The following is a 27,182-nucleotide window of genomic DNA, read 5'->3' on the forward strand; positions in this document are numbered from 1 at the left end:
ATATAGTACATGCTCAAAAATGTTAATAATAATGATATTACTACTACTGCAACTAGTACTACCACCATCACCACCACCGCCACCACATACCCAGAGTGTGCTGAGCCATAATGCTTCTATCACTGTTTGATCTTAGCTTCCCACTGTGCAGATAACACGTGCTCACACACATTTCAGAACTTGAAATATCCTTGTGGAGACTCCCTGCTGATATTAGTTGTCAGAAGCCATCAGCAGATGTTTCTAAGAAGTCAGAATAGGCTTCTGTCAAGAGAGCTTAAAAAAGGAACTGAGAGAGCTGTGAGCTTTGCTTCCTGACCCTGAGATATTTTACTGCAAGGTAGAAGGTTATCTAATGACAGCCTTGGAGTTAATAAGAGCCTTGGTCACCAATATGGGACGTTGCTTTTTTTTTTTTTGCCTCAGCTGCCCAGCCCCTCAGCAACAGCTATAGCTAGGTAGTGAGGAGAGAGAAGGAGTGCAATACTGTACCAGTGTATCCAGCACTTGCCCTTCGTAGTATTAAAGCTCTTTGAACTTCTGGAATCTCTAACCAGTGTGGAGGAAAGTCACTTGGATGATTTGATTATTCTCATATGACCAAAGTCACATAGGCTACATATCATCAAATCATACAATTCTGTCTAATCCCTTTGCTCAGCATTACATATCTTCCTTGAAATTCAGCCCCCTCCTGACCTAACAGCATAACCACTCACATTGTATGATACCAGAGGAAAGGACAGAAGGGAGGAGCAAAATCTGAAGATATAGGATGTGGTAGCTATACCTTTTTTCTGTGATGATCTCTAGCATCCGAAAGCAACCATATAAAACTTCATATATCTTGGAATGGCCAGATGAAAACCAGTGTTATAAATCCTAAACTTTTCATGGGAAACCTGCATTTTCATTAACTAGAAAGCTGGGACTACAATAGATTTTAAAAAATTAAAAAAACAAATTCTTTGCCCTTAGAAAGTGTTCAGTTAGTGATTTAAATGGAAAATAAATTAGTAGTCACAACTTGAAGGAAACACTCTGGGTGGAATAGAAGGGAGGTTACTTAGAATTGTCAGTGAACACCTTTCTGAGCAAGTGAGATTTAATCCAATATTAAAGGATGACAGGGACTAACAATGCAAAGACGACAGGAGGTAGAAGAAAAAGTATTTATAAAGGCCCGTGAAGACCCTGGTGTCTTCTAGAAACTAAAAAGATGACAGCGGTCCTGTGGCATAGTGGGTAAGGAGAAGAATGTAAGAAATGGAGGCTATAGAGATGATTAAAGCTCGGATCATACAGGGCCCTCTGCGATCCATCCAAAAATGTAATGAGAAGCATTATATCTCTTACTTCATTTAGATATCTCTTAAGTGTCACTTTCTCTCCCCTGAATCACTGGCCACCTCCATCTCTATCTCCTTGCTTTATTTTTTTTATAGCACCTTGTAACACATCAGTATTTGAATATCTCATATTGTATGGTATTATATTATATGCTGCTTCTCTATCTTTTGTATACTTCCCCAAGAAGGGAGGAAAGTTTGTCTATATCCCCAGCACTAGAATAGCACCTGGTAAAGAGTAGGCTCTAAATACAAATTTATAGAATTAATTAAACAAATTAGAAGTTTTTAGGAAGAAGATTTATCTGATTTGTGTTTCAACATAACATCCAAAATTTTAAAAAGAGGCTTATTAATTGAAGTGCAGTTCACAAAACAGCAAATAGTATAACTATCTCTCACTACTCTTTTCCCAACCACTCGCCCCAAAGAATATTCATTCATGGACCAGGAATCTTTCTTCCTGGATAACTGGCAAACAGTGAGTTCAGTGGCAAATAATTCCTCTTATACCCTAACTTCTTGGGCTTCTACCTAAATTGCTTACTCAAGAAGATAATTTTGGAAATGAACAAGGTCTTCCATAAATATTAACTGATAAAGATTCATGAATACTTGAAGAAATTACATAAACAAAAATAAAGTTAACAACAAAGACCATGAATTGAGAAGCTAATATCTTGCATCCTTCCTCTTTGGTATCAAAGAAAAACAATAAAAATAAACTGAAGATGGGAATTAGAATCCACTGTATGGTTCATTATATACAAAAATGTGTAGTATCTCACTACCATGTTGTATGTTTAGTCATTTTAAACTAATCTCATTTTTAAATAAAGCTTCAAGTCAAAGGTTCTCGGCATAAAAATAGTATAGATGAATAAATGGAGAGATAGATATTCTGGATCAGACTGATGTCATTATTAATGAGTGACAAAACCCAGCAAAATAGTACTTCTTACCAAATGCACTTTAATGAGACATACTGATATTTGTTTAAAATTTGTTTCAATATGTACAACCTAACATGTACAAATTTGTAATGAATATCCTCCTAAAACCAGCAACAGTATCTGCATTTTCTTCAAAATTTGTAACTTCAAGTTGATCATTTATATATATTATGAAATTTAAATTATATCCTCCAGTAGCAAAACATGAATAAATGACAGAAAGAACCAATGGTTTTGTACAGTTTTGTTATAGATTTAATATTTGATGCATTTTTCATTTTATGTAGTTTCTTCCCTTCAGTGAAACATTTGTAGTGCCATTTTTAATGTCACTGTTACATACCAGCAACCCCCTAAAGGGGAAGAGCAGTGCACAAATACAAAAGGCATAGAAAAATAAACAAAGCTGAAAGCTTTTATCGTTCCATCAATATCTTACTGTGTCTCCAGATTCCCCTCCTGTCTCTAAAATATGAGCCTTTGTAAGAATTGAAACTATTAACCTGATTCTGGCAGTAAAGTGGATGAACCTAGAGAATTCCCTAGGCTGGCACTCCTCATTTTTGCATGGTCTAGTCCAAGAGTCTTGGAATACATCTTCTGTCAGAAAATATATAATATTATAGTGTATAATCCTTCTAGAATATGAGAGATTAATTTCTTCCTCTAAAATGAGATTACTTTCAAATAAATAAATGTTGGGTTTATATGTGTTATATTTAAACCTTTTTTATCTTACAGTATTTGTTTTACAAATTTCATGTAAATTTACCTTTTTACAAGAATAGGCAAATTAGGATGATTACTAATAAAACAGTTATTGAACACTAATTTTCCATGTACACATGTATACATATCACACACAATACATATCACAAAACAGTAAAATTTTAGGATTATTCTGAAATACATGATTTTTTTGGACAAATGGGTTGAATATTCTGCTTTGTCTGAATTAGACTATACCCAATAAAATTTGATAAAATAGTCCTATGAGGCATAGATTTTTGAGTGAGCTTTTGACTAGTGCTTCTATATGTATGAAAAGAGAAAGAGGGAAAAATGACTACAATCATTTTTTGGGGGGGGGTAAAAAATCTAGATTGAGTCCACTCTTCTCCATCCCTACTTTTACAGCTCGAGTTTAGTCCCTCGATCTCTCTAACTCTGCCCTACTCCACTTCAAATACAGATTGTTCCTGCTGCCAAAGTGAGCATATGAAAAGCAAATAAAACCCTGTTAACACACCACTCAAAACTCATTATTTGCTGCTCCTCATTTATAAGATAAAGTTCAAAGTCCTTAACATGATATAGCTCCTACCTCCATTTTTAGCCTTCCTTTTAATCACTTCCTGTTTCACAGTTGATATTACAGAAACAAAAAGAATATTTCTTCCCACTGTGCCATTTTTCATGTGGTCTTCTACAATGTTCTTCCCCAGTTCCCATCTTTACCTTCCTTTGCACTGCCTGGGGATTCTCTCTTGGGGGAAATCTTTCCATTTTACTCTTTAATTGGATTGGGCAGCTCTCATCTCTGCCCATGTTAACCCTGTGTGTCCATATCCCAAAGCACTTAACACAGGGTATTGTATTTATCTTGTTTATGTCATCTCCAAATTGGACTGTGATCGCTAAGGTCTGAGACATATATGAAAAAGGAAGTTCTTTAATTATATGTCAAATTGATTGTGTAATATAGCATTACATACCTTAAGCTTTGTATGCAAAGCTTACACTTTGTATATTTTGTATTTATGCATTCTGGATTTCCTCACCTGGTAAGAAATATGCTTGTTAATAACAGAGTGAATTATAGTCATTCTGAAATGAACTTAATAGAGAAAATATTATTTTCTTCCAGAAAAGATAAATTTCTAGCAGCATAGATTTTGGGGAAGAAACTCTCCTCCTTAAGTCACAGTGGGGTTGCCAGAAATAGAACTTCATCCTCAAGATCCATTGTGAACAGATGTCAACATTTATTTTATGATTAGCTAATAATAACTGCCATTTATTGAAGGCCTACTGTATATCAAGCACAGTATGTTCTCTTTTAGAAACTTTGTTTAATGTAATACCTACTTCAACCTTAGGAATTATGAATTATAAACACTCTTTTATAGTTATGAGAGTTCCCCAAAATAATGTAACATTCCGTGACAGAGAGAGACTTAAACCATATCTTTGCCTGTACCCTTATATTATCTTGTCTCACTAATGTGATTAGCTTGGTATTAATATTAAAGCATCATTAATTTGTTTAGTTAAATATCATCAAAGCTTCATTTAATTCCAATACTAGTTATATTGGTGCAAATTGGCCAATACAGGGAACTGTGACTGGAGAAATACTAAGAAATTTCATCAGCTTCCAGATTTATTTTGAAGCAAAAAAATACAGACTTTATCATGGAAGATAAAATCGCTTATACCAATCCATGCTTTCTGTATTTTTCCCCCAAGGAATTGACACAATATTTGTTACTTGTCAGATTTCAGAAATTATCTTCCCTTGCCATCTCTATTTAAAACATGAGGCATATGTGCAACATCAAAGAACTTACTTAGAAGTTATGCTATTATATACCAGGTATTTGGCGGACAGAAAGTATTTCCTAAGTTGCAGACGTTTACTATGCAAATGCAGAATAGTGTGAAGTTTGAGCACTTGGATTGTCGCATCAGGGAAGTCTGAGATTGAATTTAGTCCCATCACTTTTAGCCAAATAAACACAAATTACTGGGCAAAGCATTTTTTAAAACTTAGAATTGAATATACTGATGTATCCACTATAATGTTTTCAGTTTAAGTATGGGAAAGATATGGTTTAAATAATAAGGAAATGCATTATTTAGCACAGGATACTACCCAGAGGTATGCAAGTCTCAGGCATACAGTAAAAACATCCATCTCTTGGCTCTGGGCATCTCCATGTGTTAGCTTTGTCCTTAAACTACATATTGCAAGATGGTTGCAGTAGCTCTAGTCAGTACATTCAGATCCAGTCACCTCCAAAGCAGACTGATTCTTTGTGTTTCATTTGAGCGTGAAGCAATATTTTCCCGAAAGCACCCCACCCCCAGAAGATTGCTCCTCACCTTCCACTGACTGACCAGAATTAAGTGACATAGTAAGATCTAATCTTATCCCTGACAAATGAAATGGAACTGCTAATATTGGCATAGACTCATTAGGAGCCATTCCATGGAACTTGGTATGGGGTCAGCAGTCCCTAAAGCATGAGAATGTACGTAGAAAGATGCATAGCTGAACAAAATCAATGTCCTGTTCGGAAGAGAAAAGTCTGGAGTGAACAAGTAAGATGGCTGTTGGATAAGCAATCAATAGTTTCTGCCACAATCCACTCGTTTTGTTATCAAATGTTCATCCAGATGCATAGTTCTTTCCCTACATTCACTTTGAAAAATGTTTACATGAAAAAATGCTGTCTTCATTAATAGAGAAAACCAAAAATCTTAGCCAGTTACATACAACTCTAGTATCTCCAAGTATTGTGCTGGCTTCTCCATTATATCCAGATTTAGTTCCTCATTATCTAGAGACCTATAGCCAATAGACAGTTATCATCACATCCCAAATAAATGTGATATCCGTCATAGTTGAAACTTCAGAGGTCAGTCATTGATTCATAGAACAATATCATATCCTGCTGGTTAAGAAGACTGGTGAAGACTACCTTCAATGGAAGGGGGATGAGTTCCTTGATCAGCCTGGAATGTAGCAGAACCCATTTTACCTCACTAGAACTTTACTTTGTCATAGTCTGATATGGCTTCTGGTTCTGACTTGTGGGAAGATTTTTTTCTGTTGGATAATGCTGCTCTAGGACATCAGTGCCATTACATATTACAACTACTATTGCTTCTAAAACTGGATGTTTCTGCTGCTTTTGCCACCCTCTGCCAGAATCCATGGTTTGGGGAGCTTAGGTTTCATGCCTACACTCTGGTTGCAGTTAATGATGAGGAAGATAACATCTAACCATGCTGGGAAGTATACTATGCTTCCTACCAAGCCTCCTAATTTTGCAAACACAAGGAGGATATTCAGCTTCTGAGTGGCCAAACTAATATATAAATGGACGCTACCTATAGTTTTAGGGTTAAAATGAAGCAGTGCATGTGTGGCACTGAGCCCAGGACTCACACAATATAAATACTTGCCAATTTAAAAAAATTTCATGGGTAAAAGATACAAAGTGTATAAATGGGGATTCCACATGACTTAATAAAAACATAATGATGGAGAAGTCATGGTTTTAAACCCTCTGTGAATGATGGAGAGAATGACAATTATGAAACATAGGTTCTATACCAGTTCTATCAAAATACCTTGTGAAAACCCATGTCTTAAGCCTTATGGGAAATGGATCTACTAACCATTTAATATTTAATATTATTTACAGATTTCTCACTTCTGGAAAGCCAATGTTAATATGCATGAGATTACTGTTAATTGATTACATTAGTGGCTTAAAATTTTTAACATAACCCTCAATTAGCAACATCATATAGTAATTTGGAATCGGCACTTTAAAAGTGGAAGCCAAGAGTATGGCTTATTTGGTTAAAAAATCAAGACAATTATAAATTATTTTATATTTAGGAGCATATTTTATTATCACAACTTTTTCTTCAACAGTCCTATGACCTAAATGCAGGGTTTTTTCCCATCCACAAATGATTAGGAACAAATACGAAAGGCAAAATGTATGACGTTCCTTTCTCTTCTAATATGCATTATATTCTTCCTATTTTCCTACTAAATGTTTCAGCCCTACTGCCAACTATATACGTAGAGAAAGTAGTTATATTACACTGATGAGTACTGATTTTTTAATTACCTTTTCATTTCATTTTCATATTATACAAAGATAAAGGGATGGAAAGTGGCTACTTTCTCCTCCATGTTACAGGAAAATCCAGAAAAAGAAAATTTCACATCACACTCCTGATGTTACTTATTACATTTTTGTGTGAAAAAAAATGGTTTTGTTTTTACAAATTACTTTTATACATTCTACTGTTTTTATTTTTTTTACTTTTGGAAATATCTCAATGTACCATTTTTGAATTTTACTGTAATGCTTTACTTATGTTAATGTCTCCAGCTCAGGCCAAAGTAGTTTTTATTCTTTTTATGCATAGATTTTACTTCTAAAGAACCAGTCCAGTAATGACGTTTAAACTAAGCATACAAGAATCAAATTAAAATGAATGTGTTCTACAATTCAATCAGACTATTTTAGCTTCTCAGTGATTCAGTGTCATTGAAACTGTTCAAGAATTATAAGTATCTAAAATTTCAGTGACAGCTCAGTGGTTAAGTGCTTATCTGAAAGTATATGGATTAGTTAGTAATTAATTCATCACTTAATTTAAAATGAAGTAGAGTTCTCATTGTTGCATATATACATGCATGAACCTCAGTTACAATTCAGGCAAAATAAAATCTATCATTAAATGGATATCCAAAATTTTTGAGACATGACTAAACAATAATGACTATCAAGGGTTTGGCATAGAAATAGCAATCAACCAGTCACTTATTAAATTCCTAGTTTGTATCTACTAGCCTATTAGACTTTTAAAGCCATTTAATAGGCGACATTCCCTAATTTTAAATGCAGTGCACTCATGGCTCTATTGTGAAATGGCTTGGGGTAAAGTGGATCATGTCATTTCTCTTTTGAAAGGATGACAGATGAAGTACTCCGAAAGGCCCTCCCACTGAAATACGAGAAACACATTTTTCAGTGCATTGTTGGTTCACAATAAAGAAAATCTATGACTATGCATGCATACCATACAAACACAAGTACAATTACACGTACATAATTAAAAGAAGAATGAACTGAAATGAAAGTAGGAGATGAAATTGAAAGAAAACTTGGAGATGAAATCTAAAGAAAGCTTGGTTTTCCTTGTGGCAAATGGCAGTAAGTCTCTGGAATTAGGAGACCAAGACTGAGGCCCTGTCTCTTTGGATCAACAGGTGAAGAAGCTGAACTTGAAACTTTAGTATTTAGCTAAAAGCCTCACAAGATGTTAAACTGGCACCAGCTTGGTAGTAACCCTTGGATCCAGTTAGCAGAAAATGAATGAAATTACACCCAGTTTAAGACCTTCAAGATTCTCACAGCTGAAGCCCTAATAAAAATGGGTTTACTGTTAAATATAACTAAACACATAGGAAAACAAGCCACCATGAGTGAGTTACTAGAAATAAGAAACAGAGTTTCTTCAGGAAACTAGGACATGCAAAAGCCCTCCAGTATATGGTGGAATTTAGAAAGTCGCATGCATGCCCATGGCAAGACACATGCTCAGGAAGACCTGAGAAGACCCTAAGCTTTCACCACTATCCGATCTATAGGCTTAGTGCAAGCAGCAAGTGAAGGCTAAGACAAAATTGTAAATGGTCTGGCTAGGTATTAAAGAATATCCTATCACTGAGCCAGTCCTCAAAGACTGGGAGAGGTCTTGCTATGATCTGAATGCTTCTGTCCCTTCAGAATTCATAATCCTAATGCTCAATGTGATGGTATTAGGAGGTGGGGCCTTTGGGAGGTCCTGAGGGTGGAGACCTCATGAGTAGGATTAGTGTTCTTATAAGAGAGACCCCAAAGGGCTCCCTAGACCTTTCTGCTGGTGTTAGGTTACAACAAAAAGATGGCCTTCTGTGAACCAGGAAACTTTCTCTCACCATACACTGAATCAACCGTGCCTTGATCTTGGACTTCCCAGCCTCGAGAACTGTGATAAATAAATTTCTATTGTTTGTACGCCACCCAGTTTATGGTATTTTGTTATAGCAGCCCAAACATGTTGAAATGGATATTTTTTTTAGCTCCTTGAATTTAAAGAAATTCCAGTTAAAACATTGGATGGACACAAGTCTTCAAAAATCAAGAACAGCAAACCCTGGGGAAGGGAGAGACTCTGATTTCCAGAAATACCACATTATAATATTCAAATGGCTAGTTTTCAGAAACAACAATGAAATCACAAAGTATGCAAAGAAACAGGAGAATATGGCCATTGAAAGGAACAAAATAAATTGACAGAAAATATCCCTGAAGACATTGAGTCATTGAACTTATTAGACAAAGATTTAAAACAACTGTATTAATTATGCTCAAACAGCATGGACAAAATTAAAGGGAATGATGAAAATGATATATGAATAAAATGAGAATATCAATAAAGAGATAGAAATTATAAAAAAGAAACCAAATAGAAATTCTGGAGCTTTAAACCATAATAACTGAAATTTTAAAAACCTAGAGGTTTTTGAGAGCAGGTTTGATCAGCAGAAGAAAGAATTAGTAAGCTTGAAGATAGGACAATTGAAATTATTCAGTCTGAAGAACAGAAAAAAAAAAAGAAAAGAAAAGAGGTGAAAAAAGTGAAAGGAGCCTAGGGACCTGTGGAATATGAGCAAATGGACCAACAAATGTATTATATGACTCTCAGGAGGAGAAGATAGAAATAATGGTACAGAAAGAATATTTGAAGGAATAATGACCAAGAAGATCACAAATTTGAGAGAGACATGAATCTACCCATCCAGGAAGCTCAACAAACTCTATGTAAGATAAGCTTAAAGTGATCCATACCTAAACATATTATAGTCAAATGGCTGAAAGGTAAAAACAAAGAGAATCTTGAAAGCAGCAGGTGAAAAGTGACTCTTCAAGTACAACAAATGCTAAAAAATATTAACAGCTGATTTCAAAAAAGAAAAAGAAGCTGAGAAGCAAGTGAGACAATATCTTTAAACGTTGAAAACAAAACTGTCAACCAAGAATTCTATATCTATCTGTCAAAACTCTTCTTCAAGGATGAAAGATAAATCAAGATATTCCCAGATAAACAAAAGCTAAGAGAGCACAGAACTAAACCCTCCCATCTGTGAGCAATTAATTTTTGACAAAGGTGCCAAAAACATTCAATGGGGAAAGAATACAGGCATACCTTGGAGATATTGTGTATTCAGTTCTAGACCACCACAATAAAACGAATATCACAATAAAGCGAGTCTCACAAATTTTTTGTTTTGTCATATGTATAATAGTTATGTTTACAGTATACTGTAGTTTATTAAGTGTGCAACAACATTGTGCCTAAAGAAACAGTGTACAGATCTTAATTTAAAAATATTTTATGGGGGGTGGGGGAGGGAAGGATTGGGAGTTTGAGATTAGCAGATGCAAACTAGTATATATAGGATGGATAAACAAAGTCCTACTGTATAGAACAGGGAACTATATTCAATATCCTGTGATAAACCATAATGGAACAGAATATGAAAAGGAATATGTATATGTATAACTGAGTCACTTTGCTGTACAGAAGAAATTAACACTACATTGTAAATTAACTGTACTTCAATAAATTTAAAAAAAATAATAAAATACTAAGGAATAAATTTAACCAAGGAGGTGAAAGATCTGTACACTAAAAACTATTAAAAACTATTAAAAAAAACCCTAACCATAATCTGAGCCTGCAGTGAGTCATAATCATTTAGCTGGTGGACAGTCTTTCCTTGATATTGATGGCTGATGAATGATCAGGGTGGTGGTGCTGATGGTTGGGGTGGCTGTAGCAATTTCTTTTTTTTTTTAAAGAATCAATTTTATTTATTTATTTATTTCTGGTTGTGTTGGGTCTTCGTTGCTGCACACGGGCTTTCTGTAGTTGTGGCGAGCGGGGGCTACTCTTCATCACGGTGTGCAGGCTTCTCATTGCGGTGGCCTCTCCTGTTGCGGAGCACAGGCTCCAGGTGTGCGGGCTTCAGTAGCTGTGGCACACAGGCTCAGCAGCTGTGGCTCATGGGCTCCAGAGGGTAGGCTCAGTAGTTGTGGCACACGGGCTTAGTTGCTCTGCAGCATGTGGGATCCTCCCAGAACAGGGATCGAACCCGTGTCCCCTGCATTGGCAGGCAGATTCCTAACCACTGCGCCACCAGGAGAGTCCCTGTAGCAATTTCTTAAAATAAAACATTAATGAAGTTTGCCACATTGATTAACTCTTCCCTTTCACCAGTGATTTCTCTGTAGCAGGCACTGTGCTTTGATAGCATTTTATCCACAGTTGAACTTTCAAAATTGGAGTCAGTTCTCTCAAATGCTACTACTGCTTTATCAAGTAAGTTTATATAATATTCTAAATCCTTTGCTGTCATTTCAACAGTCTTCACAGCATCTTCACCAAGAGGAGATTCCATCACATTCTTTGCTCATCCACAGGAAGCAACTCCTCATCTGTTAAAAGTCTTACCATGAAATTGCAGCAATTCAGTCCCATCTTCAGGTTCCACTTCTAATTATAATTCTCTTGCTATTTTCACCACAGCTGCAGTGACTTCCTCCACTGAAGTTTTGAACCTCTCAAAGTCCTCCATGAGGGTTGGAATCAACTTCTTCCAAACTTCTATTAATGTTGATATTTTGCTCTTCCCATGAATCGCAAATGTTCTTAATGGCATTTAGAATGGTGAATCCTTTACAGAAAGGTTTTAATTTACTTTGCCCAGATCCATCAGAGGAACCACCATGTATGGCAGATACAGTCTTACAAAATGTGTTAATTAAATAATAAGACTTGAAAGTCAGAATTACTCCTTGATCCATGGGCTGCAGAATGGATGTTGTTTAGCAGACATGACAACATTAATCTTGTTTTACAGGTTCATCAGGGCTCTTGAGTGATCAGGTGCATTGTCAATAAACAATCATATTTTTAAAGGAATCTTTTTCTTTCCTGAGCAGTAGGTCTCAACAGTGGGCTAAAAATATTCCATAAACTATGTTGTAAACAGATGTGCTATTTCCAGGCTTTATTGTTCCATTTATAGAGCACAGGCAGAGTAGATTTAGCATAATTCTTAAGATTCCTAAGGTTTTCAGAACAGTAAATCAGCATTGGCTTCAAGTCAGCTACATATACCCTTAACAAGAGAGTCAGCCTGTCTTTTGAAGATTTGAAGCCAGGCATTGACTTCTCTCTAGCTGTGAAAGTCCTAGATGGTGTCTTCTTCCAATATAGGCTGTTTTGTCTACACTGAAAATCTGTTGATTAGTGTAGCCACATTCATTAATTTTCTTAGCAAGATCTTCTGGATAACTTGCTGCAGCTTCTGCTGTTCACCTTGTACTTTTATGTTATGGAGATGGCTTTTTTTCCTTAAACCTCATGAACCAATCTCTGCTAGCTTCAAACTTTTCTTTGCAGCTTACTCACCTCTCTGAACCTTCATAGATTTGAGGAGAGTTAGGGCCTTACTCTAAATTAAGCTTTTGCTTAAGAGAATGTTGTGACTTGTTTGAACTTCCTTCTAGACCACTAAAACTTTCTCCATATCAGCAGTAAGGCTATTTCGCTTTCTTATCATTCATATGTTCACTGGAGTAGCACTTTTAATTTCCTTCAAGAACAGTTTCTTTGCATTTACAACTTGCAACTGATGCAATACACCTACCTTTCGGCCTGTCTCGACTTTTGAAATGCATGCATTTCTCACTAAGCTTAATCATTTCTAGCTTTTGATTTAAAGTACGGGAGGTGGGACTCCTCTTTACACTTGAACACTTAGAAACCACTGTAGGGTCATTATTTGACCTAATTTCAATATTATTGTGTCTTAGGGAATAGGGAGGCCCAAAGAGATAGAGAAAGATGGGGGAACAGCCTGTCAGTGGAGCACTTAGAACACACACAACATTTATCATTTAAGTGTGCAGTCTTATGTGGATGTGGATTGTGGCTCCCCAAAACCATTACAAAGAAACATCAAAAGTCACTGAGCACAGATCACCATAATAAATGTAATAATAATGAAAAAGTTTGAAATATTGTGAGAAGTATCAAAACATGACACAGCCACAAAGTATGCAAATGCTGTTTAAAAATGGTGCTGATAGACTTGCTTAACCACAGTTTTGCCACAAAACTTCAATTTGTAAAAAATACAATATCTGCCAATCACAATAAAGCAAAGTGCAATAAGGCAAGGTTTGCCTGTAGTTGCTTCAATAAATGGTGCTTGTAAAATTGGATAGCCACATGCAGAAGAATGAAATTTGATCCTTACTTGCACTGTATACAACAGTTAAATCAAAATGAATCAAAAACCTAAACTTAAGAGCTTAAACTATAAAATTCATAGAAGAAAACATAGAAAAAAAATGTATGATATGGGATTTTGCAATGTTTCTTAAATATGACACCAAAAGCATAGGAAACAAAATAAAAAAATAGATAAACTGGACTTCATTACATTAAAACTTTGTGGCGTCAAAGAACACTATCACAAGAGTGGAAAGACAATTCACATAATGGGAGAAAATATTTGCAAATAATATATCTGATAGGGGATTAATATCTAGAATATGTAAAGAGCTCTTACAACTCAACAACAATAAAACAAATGACAATTTTAAAAGGGGTAAACGACTTGAATAGACAGTTACCAAAGAAGATACACAAATGGTTAATAAGTACATGAAAAACTGCTCAACATCATTAATTAGAGAGATGCAATTAAATCCATAGTAAGATACCACTTTACACCTACCAGAATGGGTATGATAAAAACAAAACAGAAAATAACATGTGGTGAGGATATGGAGAAATTGGAACCCTCATGAATAGCTGGTGGAAATTTAAAATGTTCAGAAGCTCTGGAAAGCATCTTGGCAGTTCTTCAAAATGTTAAATATATGACCCAGTAACTTCACTCCTAGGTATATATACAATAATTGAAAATAGGGATTCAAATTAGTACTTTTACACCAATCTTCATAATAGCAATATTCACCATAGATAAAAGACAGAAACACCCTAAGTGTCCATCAACAGAGTAATGGTTAAACCAAATTAGGTGTATACATACAATGGACTATTATTCAGCCATAAAAAGGAATGAAGTTCTGATACACGCTATAATGTAGATGAACCTCAAAGACTTTGCTTAGTGAAGTAAATCAGACACAAAAAGGCAAATATTGTGTTATTCCATGTATATAAAATATCTAGAATATGAAAATTTGTAGAGACAGAAAGTATGTTGGGAGTTACCAGGAGATGGGGGAAAGAGGAAAATGGGGAGTTATTGTTATGGCTTAATGGTAACAGGGTTTTGGGTTGGAAAACTTTTGGAAAAAGACGGTGATGGTTGCATAGCATTGTGAATATATTGATAATTAATGCCACTGAATTGTACACTTAAAAATAGCTAAAATTGATTTTTTAATATATATATAGTTAGCACAATAAAAAATAGTAAACAAAAATAGAGAAGACATATAATGTTAGAAATAGAAATAGGACAAGAGTACAGACAACATAGGCTAAAAGAAAGCGAATAATTATATGACAATAAATTTGAAAACTTTTTCAGCATTGACATGTTTCTAGGAAAATTAAAATAACTTTAATTGAGTCAAGGAAAAAAGGAATGTAAATGACAAATAAACATATGAAAAAAGAACTTAATTACTAATGAAGAAAATGCAAAAAAAAAATCGTTTTTTACACCCTCTAGATTGATAGAAATAATGAAACCTAATGTACACAAGTTGTAGGCATTTAAATTGGTAAAATAATTTCCAAATCATATGGCACAATATTATGAAATTTAATTTTTGCTTTGTTATTATCCAGAAATTGCACTCATAAGTACATATGTAACCTAATGTACATTTGAACCAGAAAATATTTAATATTGGTTGTAACCATGTTGCTTATGATAGCAAAAAAATGGGAACAACTTAATCTCTATTAACAGGCAATTATTAATTGAGAATACTTATATTTAACTCAATGTAGAACAGGGAAACATTTACTTTTAAATTGTAGCCATGTAAAATTCAGTGTTTTTATATATTCTGCATTTAAACCTGACCAAAACAGTTGCTTTAATTAATGCTAATAAAAAATGATTTAAAAATCAAGAAATAGACATAATCAAAAATTTGGTTTTTTGTTACGAAGCTAAAAAGAGTCAGGGTATGAAATCCCTCATTTTCTTAAGAATTTCTTTTCATGATACCAAAGTAACAATTATAAAAATTAGTTTTTAAATAATAATTTAAAAAAATTTAAAGCTTTTTTTCATTTATTCTCTAGTACTATTGGTAACCTCAGCCATTCATTTTCTTTAACTGGTGTTGAATAATACTTTATTATAAATTATTTTTTGCTCAAGCCATGATTATATATAGGATGATATTTATGTAATTTCTTCTTATATGGATTCTTGATTATATTATTCTTTAATATTATATTGGGTTTCTAATTTAAGAATTGCAATTTAATTAAATATGACTTTTTACATAGATATATAAACAATAAATGAATGCATGAGTATATTTTGATAAGAATTAATATTAATTTTTTTGTTATGGTATAATGTGTCTCCCAAAGAATTGTGCTCCTAGTTTTGCCAGCAAAATATAATATATATGAGGGATTCTGTTATCAAAGGATATACAGAAATAAACCTGATGCCTTTAAATTTAGTGATCTAGATTCAAATTTTGCTCTAACATTTTTTAAGCTTTACTGTTTCATGGAAATAGTATACTCTGTGTTTTTCTGTGCTAGCTTGTAAAAATTTATGCAGATGTAACCACTCTTCAGGTACATATACTTTTTTATAAAGCCTTCTTAAATTAGATTTGCATTCAAATTCCTCAAATAAGAGTATCCTATAAACAGAAGCCATGCCATTTCATTGAAAAATTATTACAGAATATACAATAGAGTAAATAAAAAATATGTTATAATTATAATGATTGAATTTTAGGAATAGTCTCACATGATCTCCTGCCATAGTTTGAAATTCTTATACAGATAGCTATAGATCTATAGATATATAGTATGTCCACAGGGCATTTTAAATGTTTTTCTCCCGTTGCTCTTTTGTTTGCTTTTATTATATAATGAAATATATTTGAGATGTTTGTTTCTGTTTATTGCTAGGTTATCCAGATAAATTTTGAAGAATTCGATCTGGAAATTGGCTATGACACCTTGACAATTGGTGATGGGAGTGAAGTTGGAGACCCAAGGACAGTGCTCCAAGTGTAAGTTCTCAATGTTTCTTTCTTGACTTAACCTATTAGGTCTTTATAAAATTGTATGAAATTTTACTTTTTCTTTTCTTTCATTGATTCTTCCTACTATCACCAACAGAAGAAGCATAGTACCTTAGTTATGATCATCAACCTGCATATAGTATATTTATTAGTCCTTCTTCAGTGGTGCTTAAGGTACTTGATCCAAACACAGTTACTTAGAATCCATTTCCAGAAAGGAGCTCATTGGCAAAAGAGACCTAGGGTGAAATTGCAGAGTGGCTGATTGGCCTTATTTTGGAAAGTACCTTTGCCCTCACAGAGTTTTAGAATAGACTGGAAAAAACAAGCATGAAATTGATCCCAGAGACAATAATAAAGACCTGGTCATCAAGATCTGTAGTTGAGAGTTTATCAGTGGTTTGACATGAAGTAGTTAGCAATGAACAGCTCTTAGAGTTGAGCTAATATACTAAAAAGGTTCTTAATGTGAACAAAAAGAATGAACATAAATTGAGAAAAGGGAAATGTTAGGAACTTACCACCAAATCGTTGGCTATCCATTCCAATAATCTACCTCTGATAATGGCAAGAAGAAATGTCCAGGGCAAGTATATTATTTTTTCTGTGATGAACCTCAAAAGGTTATGATATGCTTTCTCTCAGTATTCCTTTCATAACTGTTGATTTGCAATACAGGCTTTATCAGTGAGGTGTTTCTCAAAAATGGGGTCTTTTGCATCACAATTACCTGGTGCACTTTTTAAAATGTAGATATCTGGACCCCTCCCATTATGTCTATTAATGTTAGTTTTATATATTTAGGTGGTCCTATGTTGGGTGCATGGATATTTACAAATGCTATATCCTCTTGTTGGATTGATCCCTTTATCATTATGTGATGCTCTTCTTTGTCTTTTGTTACAGTCTTTATTTTAAAGTATATTTTATCTGATGTAAGTACTGCTACCCCAGCTTTCTTTTTGTTTTTATTTGCATGAAATATCTTTTTTCATTCCTTCACTTTTGGTCTGTGTGTGTTTAAATCTGAAGTGAGTCTCTTATAAGCAGCATAAAGATGGGTCTTGGGTTTGTTTGTTTGTTTGTTTGTTTAATGATTGTTTAATGATTTTCTTTAGTGTCATGTTTGGATTTTTTTTGTCTTTATTTTCTCTTTCGTCATTTAACCTTCACACAGGTTTTATAAGTGATTGATCCACTACCATTACTATATATTTGCCTTTTCCAGTGAGAATTTTAGTTTCATGTGTTTTCTTATTAATTAGTGCCATTTCATTTCAGCTTATAGAAGTCCCTTTAACATTTCTTGCAGAGCCAGTTTAGTGGTGGTGAACTCCTTTAGATTTTGCTTGTCTGGGAAACTCTTTATCTCACTTTCAATTCTGAATGATAACCTTGCTGGATAGAGTATTCTTGGTTGTAAATTTTTGTTTGTTTGTTTTATTTTGTTTCAGCACTTTGAATATATCATGCTGCTCCATTCTGGTCTGCAAAGTTTCTGCTGAAAAAATTGCTTCCATTATATTAACTAGTTGGTTTCCTCTTACTGCTTTTAGTACTCTCTCTTTAATTTTTGACATTTTACCTATAATGTGTCTCTTTGTAGGTCTCTTTGGAGTCATCTTGTTTGGGACTCTCTGTGCTTCCTGGATCTGGATGTCTGTTTCCTTTCTAGGATAGGGAAGTTTTCAGCCAGTATTTCTTCAAATACATTTGTTCCCCATTCTCTCTTTCTTCTACTTCTGGCATCACTATAAAGCAAATATTCTTGTGCTTGATGTTGTCCCACAGGTCCTTAAGCTATCCATATATATATATTTTTTCCCTTTTTGTTCTGATTTGGTGTTTTCCATTACCCTGTCTTCCAGATTGCTAATCATTCTTCTGTATCATCTTATCTGCTATTGATTCCCTTTAGTGTATTTTTCATTTAATTTATGTTACTCATGTTATTTCATTCTTTAGCTGTGATTGATTCTTTCTTATATTTTTTTAACTCTTTGTTGAAGTTCTCACTGTGTTCATCCATTCTTCTCCTGAGTTCAGTGAGCACTTTTATGACCATCATTTTGAATTCTTTACCAGATAAATTACTTATCTTCATATCATTAAGGTTTTTTTTTCTGATGTTTTGTTTTTTCTTTTGTTTGGAGCATATTTTTTCTCCTCATTTTGCCTAATTCTCTGTGTCTGTTTCTATATATTAGGCAAAACTGCTACCTCTATCAGTCTTGAAGTAGTGACTTTGTGTAGGTGATGATCCTTCTCATTCAACCCTGACCTAGCTCTTTGTTGTCTCTTAAATCTTTTTGGTTGTATATATTGCTGTATTTATTCCTGATTTGCCCCTGCTGTTCAGCATGTGCCAAGACCTGTCAGTGTTCCAAAGAAAGGAATTCAGTGATCACCTAGTTTCAGGCTGATTGGATGCCAGACCCTCAGGCAAAAGCTTTTAAAGTTTGCAAATATATACAGTCCTGATGGGCTGCAGTTGTAATACCTACTGGCCTCCAAACCTCTCCTCCTCTTTCCTTTCCTTTTCTTTTTAATTTTACAAGAAGTTCTCCTAGCACTGTTATTCCAGAATCCTGTAATAACACCAAGGATTTACCTTATGTGTACATTGTAGACCCAATACTATTCCATCTTAGTTGTTATCTTTTCAGGAAAAAAAAAAAATTCCCTTCTTTTCTTACTTATCTTTATGCATTCTTGACCTCAACTTCAACTTTCTCCTCCACCTACTCATGGATATCACTGATCAACCACAATTTTGTTGTTTATCTCTGAGCCTACTACAATTCCACTTTGTGCTTCCTAAGGTAATGATAGACAAAGGGCCAGTATTTTATATGTTCTGCATATTTGTTTATGTTGTTCAAATTATTTGTAACTCTACCCCCCTAAAAATACTCAACGTTTTTATCAGGATGATGTACCTGGTAGACATTTCACCACGTTAGACTAATATCTTTCAGAAATAATATATAGTTCCTCCTAGATTTCTTTGTGGTTTAGTACCTGATAGTTTGGATTTCATTATACTGTAATATTGTATTAGAAATTGACAGCCACAGAACTAATATGATCAGTAAGTATGTTTTTTGGTTGTTGTTTGGGAAGTGCAGTCATCCCTTGGTATCCACGGGGTGTTGTTTCCAGGAACTGCCACATATATCACAATATGCTCATGCCCAAATGCCATAGTCAGCCCTCCATATCCATAGTTCCACATACATGGGTTCAACCAACCATGGATTGTGTAGTACTGTAGTATTTATTGGAAGAAAAATCCATGTATAAGTGGACCTGTGCAGTTCAAACCCATGTTCTTCAAGGGTCAACTATACAGTGTTTTAAATAATTGAAAATTACATATAAAAAATCTGAATTTGTTGTTTCTTTTGACAGACTGGCCACACTAGGACTGGATTATCACATGGCAAAATTTGCTGGAACTCTCTTCTGCCCTCTTTAGAGAGCCCATAGGTTCTCATGGCCCTTAAACCTTGTATCATTTTTCACTTGAGCATCTAAGAACCCTTGCATTGCCTGCCTGGGCCTATAGGCATGTGACACATGATACAACACAAAATTTGGTGTATTCCTTAAATTTATTATTTATTATTTCCTAAATAATACATGTATTTGTTCCTTTATCTGACACTTTAGAAAAGTTGAAGTTTCTTGGGCATTAATGATAATATAGCAAATTTTGTAAGTGATCCTCACACATTCTGAGACCTATCTTTCTACATGTTTGTTTGATAGATCACATTATATGAACTTCAAAAATGAAACTGTAAGACATGTATGTGATGGGACATATTTTCCTTTTTTCTGCTTAAGATAGAGGACTAGAATTCAGGTTTAGATTCTTCAAAGCATGGACAGGGAAAGGCAGGATAGCTAGTCAGTTGACTGAAGAATATTTCTTAAACATCTTTTTTACTATATCTACCACTAAATAAAGCTTAGTATTTCAGAATCTAATGAAATAATAGATGTCATCTTGTACAACTAATCTCCCAGATCATAGATGCTGTATACTCCTTTAGCCACTGCCTTAAAGAATCTGTGAGATAATTAATATCATAAAACTACAGGCAGAAAAGTTATAGACATACAAATTTACAGTAATCTAATAAGACACAGAAGGAAAATATCAAAATTATTATCTTAAATACCCAACCATTAGAAATGGTAAGCATAAAAGAGTACATTTATTGGGATTAAGCAGTAATCTGTACAATCCCACATGCTAAAAGAAAAAAATAATATTATGTTTGAACCATATAATTTAATCTATTCTAATGTTAAAAAAAATTATATAGACAATAATGAATTCTGATATACCTGTTGATATTTTCTTCATAGAACAAATTATTGTATTAATAACACAGAATGGTTATTAATTATTATTTTCAAAAGAATACCAAGTTTCCAAATGGATTTCCCTATACTATCATATTCAAAGTTCACATTGAGTACTTCACCTCCAGTAGAAATAAAAATTAAAGCTTTATTCTGTGACCGTTACTTTTTAGACTGCTCAATCATTGGATCTAAATTGGTCCCTTAGTGAGAGCGTGGGAGGGCTAAGAGCGAGTAAGAAAGATAATACATTATGTTTAAATAACCAGAAGACTATGAGATGAGCGCATGAGTGTGCGCACACACATACACACACACATATTTTTAGATGCAGACGTCATAATCGTATATATATTATGTTTTTGCAAAACTCAAAGTAAGAAGAATTAGGGCAATGATATTTACCATATAATTTTAAGTATTAAGAGGAAAACCCCTTTATATTTTCAATATAGCCATACATTTTCTAAAAAAATGAACTCTTCGCTAATCACAAGAACCTCTTTGTAAACATGCCACAGTCCTTCACTTTCTGCACACCTTCTTTTAAGAATTTTGACCTCAGTTGCTTCAAAAAGATCTAGTAAAATTTTTATTAGTGGATTTTCTGTGCTTTTCAAAATTCTTATCAAGTGCAGATAATGTCTCTATTTCCTTTTATTTTGGAAGACAGGGTGAATAAATTTTTTAAGTGATTTTTTAAAATCCTTTGTTGTATGAATTGGATCAAGTAGCAGATGACATGAGAAGTATTGGATAATTAAATGAAAGAAATAGGTTCACAATTGATTTTTTTTTTTTTTTGAGGATGATCCCAAAGTTAGGTAGGCGACATAAGACCAGATAAAGAACAAATACGTTAATGAGAAGAGGTCTTATGACCTGAATGAATAGTCAAGTGGAAATAGCTGTATTTTACAGACTAAGCTTCTGCTGCTGGTAGAATAAACGAAGAAAAAAAATTACATTTTTCCTTTTCTCACATTCCTGTCATCATATTGTCCCTAGTTTGCACAGTAGTTCTATTTCATTACTTGTTATAATTCCTTCACTCTGAGAAGTGGTATTAATTTTGAAAAATCTGTGAATTTTTTTATATTTGTCTGTCTGTAACCAGAAATATGTTTCTTAAACATGGTTTTCTTCCTCAGAACACAATTACACATTTCTGAAAATATAACTTTCTTTTCCTTGAGTGAGGGTGACTACAACAGAACTTAGGTAGCACCCACCTCCTAGAGGTGTTCAAATAAAAGCTGTCTGACTAGCTAACAGAGATTTTACAAACTTGAAGTTAGGTCAAAGGTTCCTCTGAACTCTAAGAGTCTGTGATAAGAGAACCTATTGGATTTGTATCTACCAAAGAAGCTGATATAAATTTGAGTGTACCTGAAACATATTTTTTAATAAGTTTAAATTTCTCAACAGCAGGCCCACTCATCTGGACATTTACAAGGCTCAGAGTAAGAATGCAGATAGAATCTCACATATCAAATGTCTAAATATTAAAAGTTATAAATTAAGCTACATATTGTTAAATACAATATGTTCCATCCTCCTACCTTGACAAATACACTTTCATAACAACCTAGAAGGACAAGTTTAAATTTAGAATTCTGGGACTTGTGTGATTTTCTTGTTGGGACATGAAGATATAGGAAAGTGGTCCCAGCCCCAGCCTGCACCTGGCCACCCTCTATTCCCAAACTCAGCTCCATCCTTCACGATGCATGTAGACTTCCCAGCCTACACATTCAAGCTGCCACACCTCCCTGCAAACACTGCCCACTGGGTCTAGGAATGCACATATGGGTCATGTGTTCTGACCCTGGGAATGTGGACCTGGAAAAGAGGCCTATGAAGGTTCAGGTAGCAGGAAATTCCAGGGTACCAGGTACCAATGAGGTGTAGAACAGTAGTTTTTAAACAAACTATAAAATAGAAGATTTGTTTTTATTTTTAATTCGTCTTGAAATGATACTTTTACAAAGTGAAAAAAATTTCTAGAAAAGTGAAATAAAAACACATATAAATACATTCCAAGTTTTTTTATTATGAAATTCACCAGACAGAATTACTCTTTCGAATTACTCTAGAAGTTTGAAAGATTTGCTCCCAATTTCAGTTCTTACCACATTGTGGGCTGGAAATTAGTCCAGGATCTCATAGGGGAAGTGAGCAGGCACATCCCTGGGCAAGAGGTGGGCTACAGAATGGTCAGATAAAAGGATCAGGGAAGGGGCCTATCTTGCCCAAGTTTAAAAACAGTATTGCATATGGCATGGTTAATGGTCGAGAACTTATAAAAAAAAAAAAACAGAAAAACAGTTGAAGGGAATTTATTTTAAATAATGCTCTTCTAATGGGTAAAATTAGTCTCCATTTAGACATTTTATTTGGCAAACTGTTTACTCGTCTACATATTCCTTTTTGCTTTTTTCTTAAGTGTGATCCATGTGCTAGAGACTAACTTTCGGCACTAAAACTATCTTTTCAATAAATTTATTTAAAAATATTAAATAGCCGAAAGTCAGAAACATAGTAAAACACGGAAAATATGTTCATTTAACAGAGAGCCGTGTAATCTCATATTTCAAAGTATTTTATAAGAGGATGAATTCAACCTATATATTTAAGTTTATAAGTTCTGATTAGTTTAATAAACACAGGATACCTCATTTTTTAAAATATTTAACCAGATAAGGAACATTCCAGCCTATTCTATTTAGGTCATAGGATTGAATTAAGCATTGGAAGTAAATGGTGTTTTCGCTTCCAATTTTCCTTCAATATTTGGGTTCTAAAAGTTAAAATCAATTGTCATATTCTATTCAATAAAAAATGTAGTCCATATAGTCATAACATGTTCAACAGCTAAAATAGTCCTCCAAAAATGACTTATGAAAAGTTTTTAAAAATAATTCTTATAATTTCTTCCCCTTAAGTACAAAGTATATCAGTTTTGCAATTCAGTAACTTATAAATAATTTCAGTGTGCCGTATCTCTTTACCCTGAAATTTTGCTTCCGAAGAAATACTCATGACACAGTTATAAGCAATACATTTATTAAGTAACAGAGAATACACTGTAATTAGACATCGTATGCAGTACTAAGTACTCCATATAATTTTATCAGATGAAAATTCCTAAAATTATGTGAATTTAAGCTGCAAACTTAAATTCACAATTCAAAGATTTGTTGCTTCAGCCATTTGCTGTATCGTACTGTATTGCTTGTTTGTGGCCTTTTCTTTCTCACTCTCATGCTTGTTAATTTTCTCTCCAGTGAACTTACTTGAAGGGCATTTTTTTTTTTCTCCAATTTGAAGTAGCATTTTTCATTCATGGCAGCTTCATGGTGGTATAGTGACAAGTGTCAATAGAGATCAGAATATAAACTTGACCAGTTGATAATAATTCAGATAATGGATTTCAACCATCACATTAATATCTTTTAAAGGCTGTTAAAAGAAGTTTAACTTTTTCACAGATTGTTTTACATGTGCTATTTTCACACTTATGTATAAATTCACCTGATGGTAAAAATGGATGTAATAAATTTGAGAGAACTAACAGTGATGATAGTACAATTACAGACATTGAATACACTTCCAACCCTCATTTCATCTGCATAAAGAAGGGAGGAGTTGTTGATTACTTGTCCAACCTTCTCATCTGTATGGCATCAAACTGAGATAGTAAAAAATGCATCCTATGAGAAATGTGATTCTCTTTCCTTTTCCTACCTTTTCTCTCACACACTTTGCTCTTCCATTAATGGAGTTGCAGTAACACTATAAAGAATAATTAAGTGAACACTTGCAAAATAAAAAATAGAAAGAAGACTCTTCTTTTCCAAGATGCTCCTGGAAATTTTATGAGTATACATTGATATTGGATGACATTGTATTTGAACAAACATCTTACAGAAGGTGAACAAAAATGTTGTCTTAGATATCCAAACATGGTTCTATCCTATCACTATCAAATTCTGATTTGTCCTGAAAAATTTTACAATGTAAAATCTCATTCTCAGATATATGTTAGTATGGGCTAACAACACTCTTCCCTGGGAACTCTTCTTTTTATTTTATTTATTTATTTTTTAACATCTTTATTGGAGTATAATTGCTTTACAATGGTGTGTTAGTTTCTGCTTTATAACAAACTGAATCAACTATACATATACATATATCCCCATATCTCCTCCCTCTTGCATCTCCCTCCTACCCTCCCTATCCCACTCCTCTAGGTGGTCACAAAACACTGAGCTGATCTCCCTGTGCTGTGTGAGCTCATCTCCCTGTGTGATGAGGCTGCTTCCCACTAGCTATCTATTTTACATGTGATAGTATATATAAATCCATGCCACTCTCTCACTTCATCCCAGCTTACCCTTCCCCCTCCCCGTATCCTCAAGTCCATTCTCTACATCTGCATCTTTATTCCTGTCCTGCCCCTAGGTTCTTCAGAACAATTTTCTTTCTTTTTTTTTTTTAAGATTCCATATATATGTGTTAGCATACGGTATTTGTTTTTCTCTTTCTAACTTCACTCTGTATGACAGGCTCTAGGTCTATCCACCTCACTACAAATAATTCAATTTCGTTTCTTTTTAATGGCTGAATAATATTCCATTGTATATATATGACACATCTTCTTTATCCATTTATCTGTCGATGGACACTTAGGTTGCTTCCATGTGTTGGCTATTGTAAATAGAGCTGCAATGAACATTGTGGTACATGACTCTTTGAATTATGGTTTTCTCAGGGTATATGCCCAGTAGTGGGATTGCTGGGTCGTATGGTAGTTCTATTCATAGATTTTTGAGGAACCTCCATACTGTTCTCCATAGTGGCTATATCAATTTACATTCCCACCAACAGTGCAAGAGGGTTCCCTTTTCTCCACATCCTCTCCAGCATGTATGGTTTGTAGATTTTTTGATGATGGCCAGTCTAACTGGTGTGAGGTGATACCTCATTGGAGTTTTGATTTGCATTTCTCTAATGATTAGTGATGTTGAGCATCCTTTCATGTGTCTGTTGGCAATCTGTGTATCTTCTTTGGAGAAATGTCTATTTAGGTCTTCTGCCCATTTTTGGATTGGGTTGTTTGTTTTTTTTGGTATTGAGCTGCATAAGCTGCTTGTAAATTTTGGAGATTATTCCTTTGTCATTTCCTTCATTTGCAAATATTTTCTCCCATCTCTCCCATTCATTCTTTTAGATGTAACTGTCCAGTTTTCCCAGCACCACTTATTGAAGAGGCTGTCTTTTCTCCATCGTATATTCTTGCCTCCTTTATCAAAAATAAGATGACCACATGTGCGTGGGCTTATCTCTGGGCTTTCTATCCTGTTCCATTGATCTATATTTCTTCTTTTTATTTTAAATACACACGCATGCACACACATGCGCACACACAAACTCTACTTTGTGTTAATATATTTTAAATAAATATTTTCTTTATTTTAATATTTAAGAAATAATATTCATACTAGATTTATAGAAAAGGTAGCTGTTTTTTATGTTCATATATTATTGTTATTGCTCTCAGCTCACTGGTGCATATGCTTTAACAAGCTACTTTGTTGAAGATATATTATTTTATAAAATTTTTCAACAGTTTACTCTTTCAAAATGCCACCTTGGTATCAGACTACTATATGTGATATTTGCCTTGAGCAAACTCTCCTACAACCAGGGACTTACACCTTCCCAAATTTGCTCTTGTACCTTCCCCTGTTAATAATGAAAATCTAAATATCAACTGACCCCATGGGCTAATGAAAGAAGGGAATATACTAAATATAGCAACAAGGCAATATTGTTAGAGATTGATGGCCACAGTATAAAAAGGACTTAGAAAAATTGACCATTCAGAATAATCTTTCACCCTTTATATGAAAGTTATCAAAAACAAAAAAACATATTGTGTTGGCCAAAGGGTTTGTTCGTTTTTTTCCCTAAGATGGCTCTAGTAGCGCTTAGTTGTCTTTAACTTCATTCGAAACAATTTTGTTAGATTGTATTGTCACAGCTGTCATATCAGCGTGCATTAAAAAAAAAAAACTTATCAAAATTGGAAAATTTTTGTATAGCCATTTTAATATTGAAGATGGAAGAAAAAAAGCAACATTTTTGGCGTATTATGCTTTATTATTTCAAGAAAGGTAAAAACACAACTGAAATGCAAAAAAAGATTTGTGCAGTGTATGGAGCAGGTGCTGTGACTGATTGAACGTGTCAAAAGTGGTTTGCGAAGTTTCGTTCTGGAGATTTCTCGCTGGACAATGCTCCACGGTCGGGTAGACCAGTTGCAGATGATAGTGATCAAATTGAGACATTCATTGAGAGCAGTCAACATT

The 27,182-nt window shown here is 34.1% G+C and overlaps 1 protein-coding gene across 3 annotated transcripts in view; it reads left to right on the plus strand.

The window, feature by feature from the left end:
* CSMD3 (CUB and Sushi multiple domains 3) overlaps nucleotides 1-27,182 on the plus strand; it is a 1,196,954-nt gene that overhangs the window by 576,047 nt on the left and 593,725 nt on the right. For all 3 annotated transcript variants that reach the window (XM_036830958.1, XM_036830959.1, XM_036830960.1), the window contains one exon: nucleotides 16,319-16,422. In XM_036830958.1, coding sequence (XP_036686853.1) covers nucleotides 16,319-16,422 — 104 coding nt within the window. The remainder of the gene's footprint in view (nucleotides 1-16,318; nucleotides 16,423-27,182) is intronic.

This window comes from Balaenoptera musculus, chromosome 17, assembly GCF_009873245.2.
Source record: "Balaenoptera musculus isolate JJ_BM4_2016_0621 chromosome 17, mBalMus1.pri.v3, whole genome shotgun sequence".
Classification (NCBI taxonomy): Eukaryota; Metazoa; Chordata; class Mammalia; order Artiodactyla; family Balaenopteridae; genus Balaenoptera; species Balaenoptera musculus.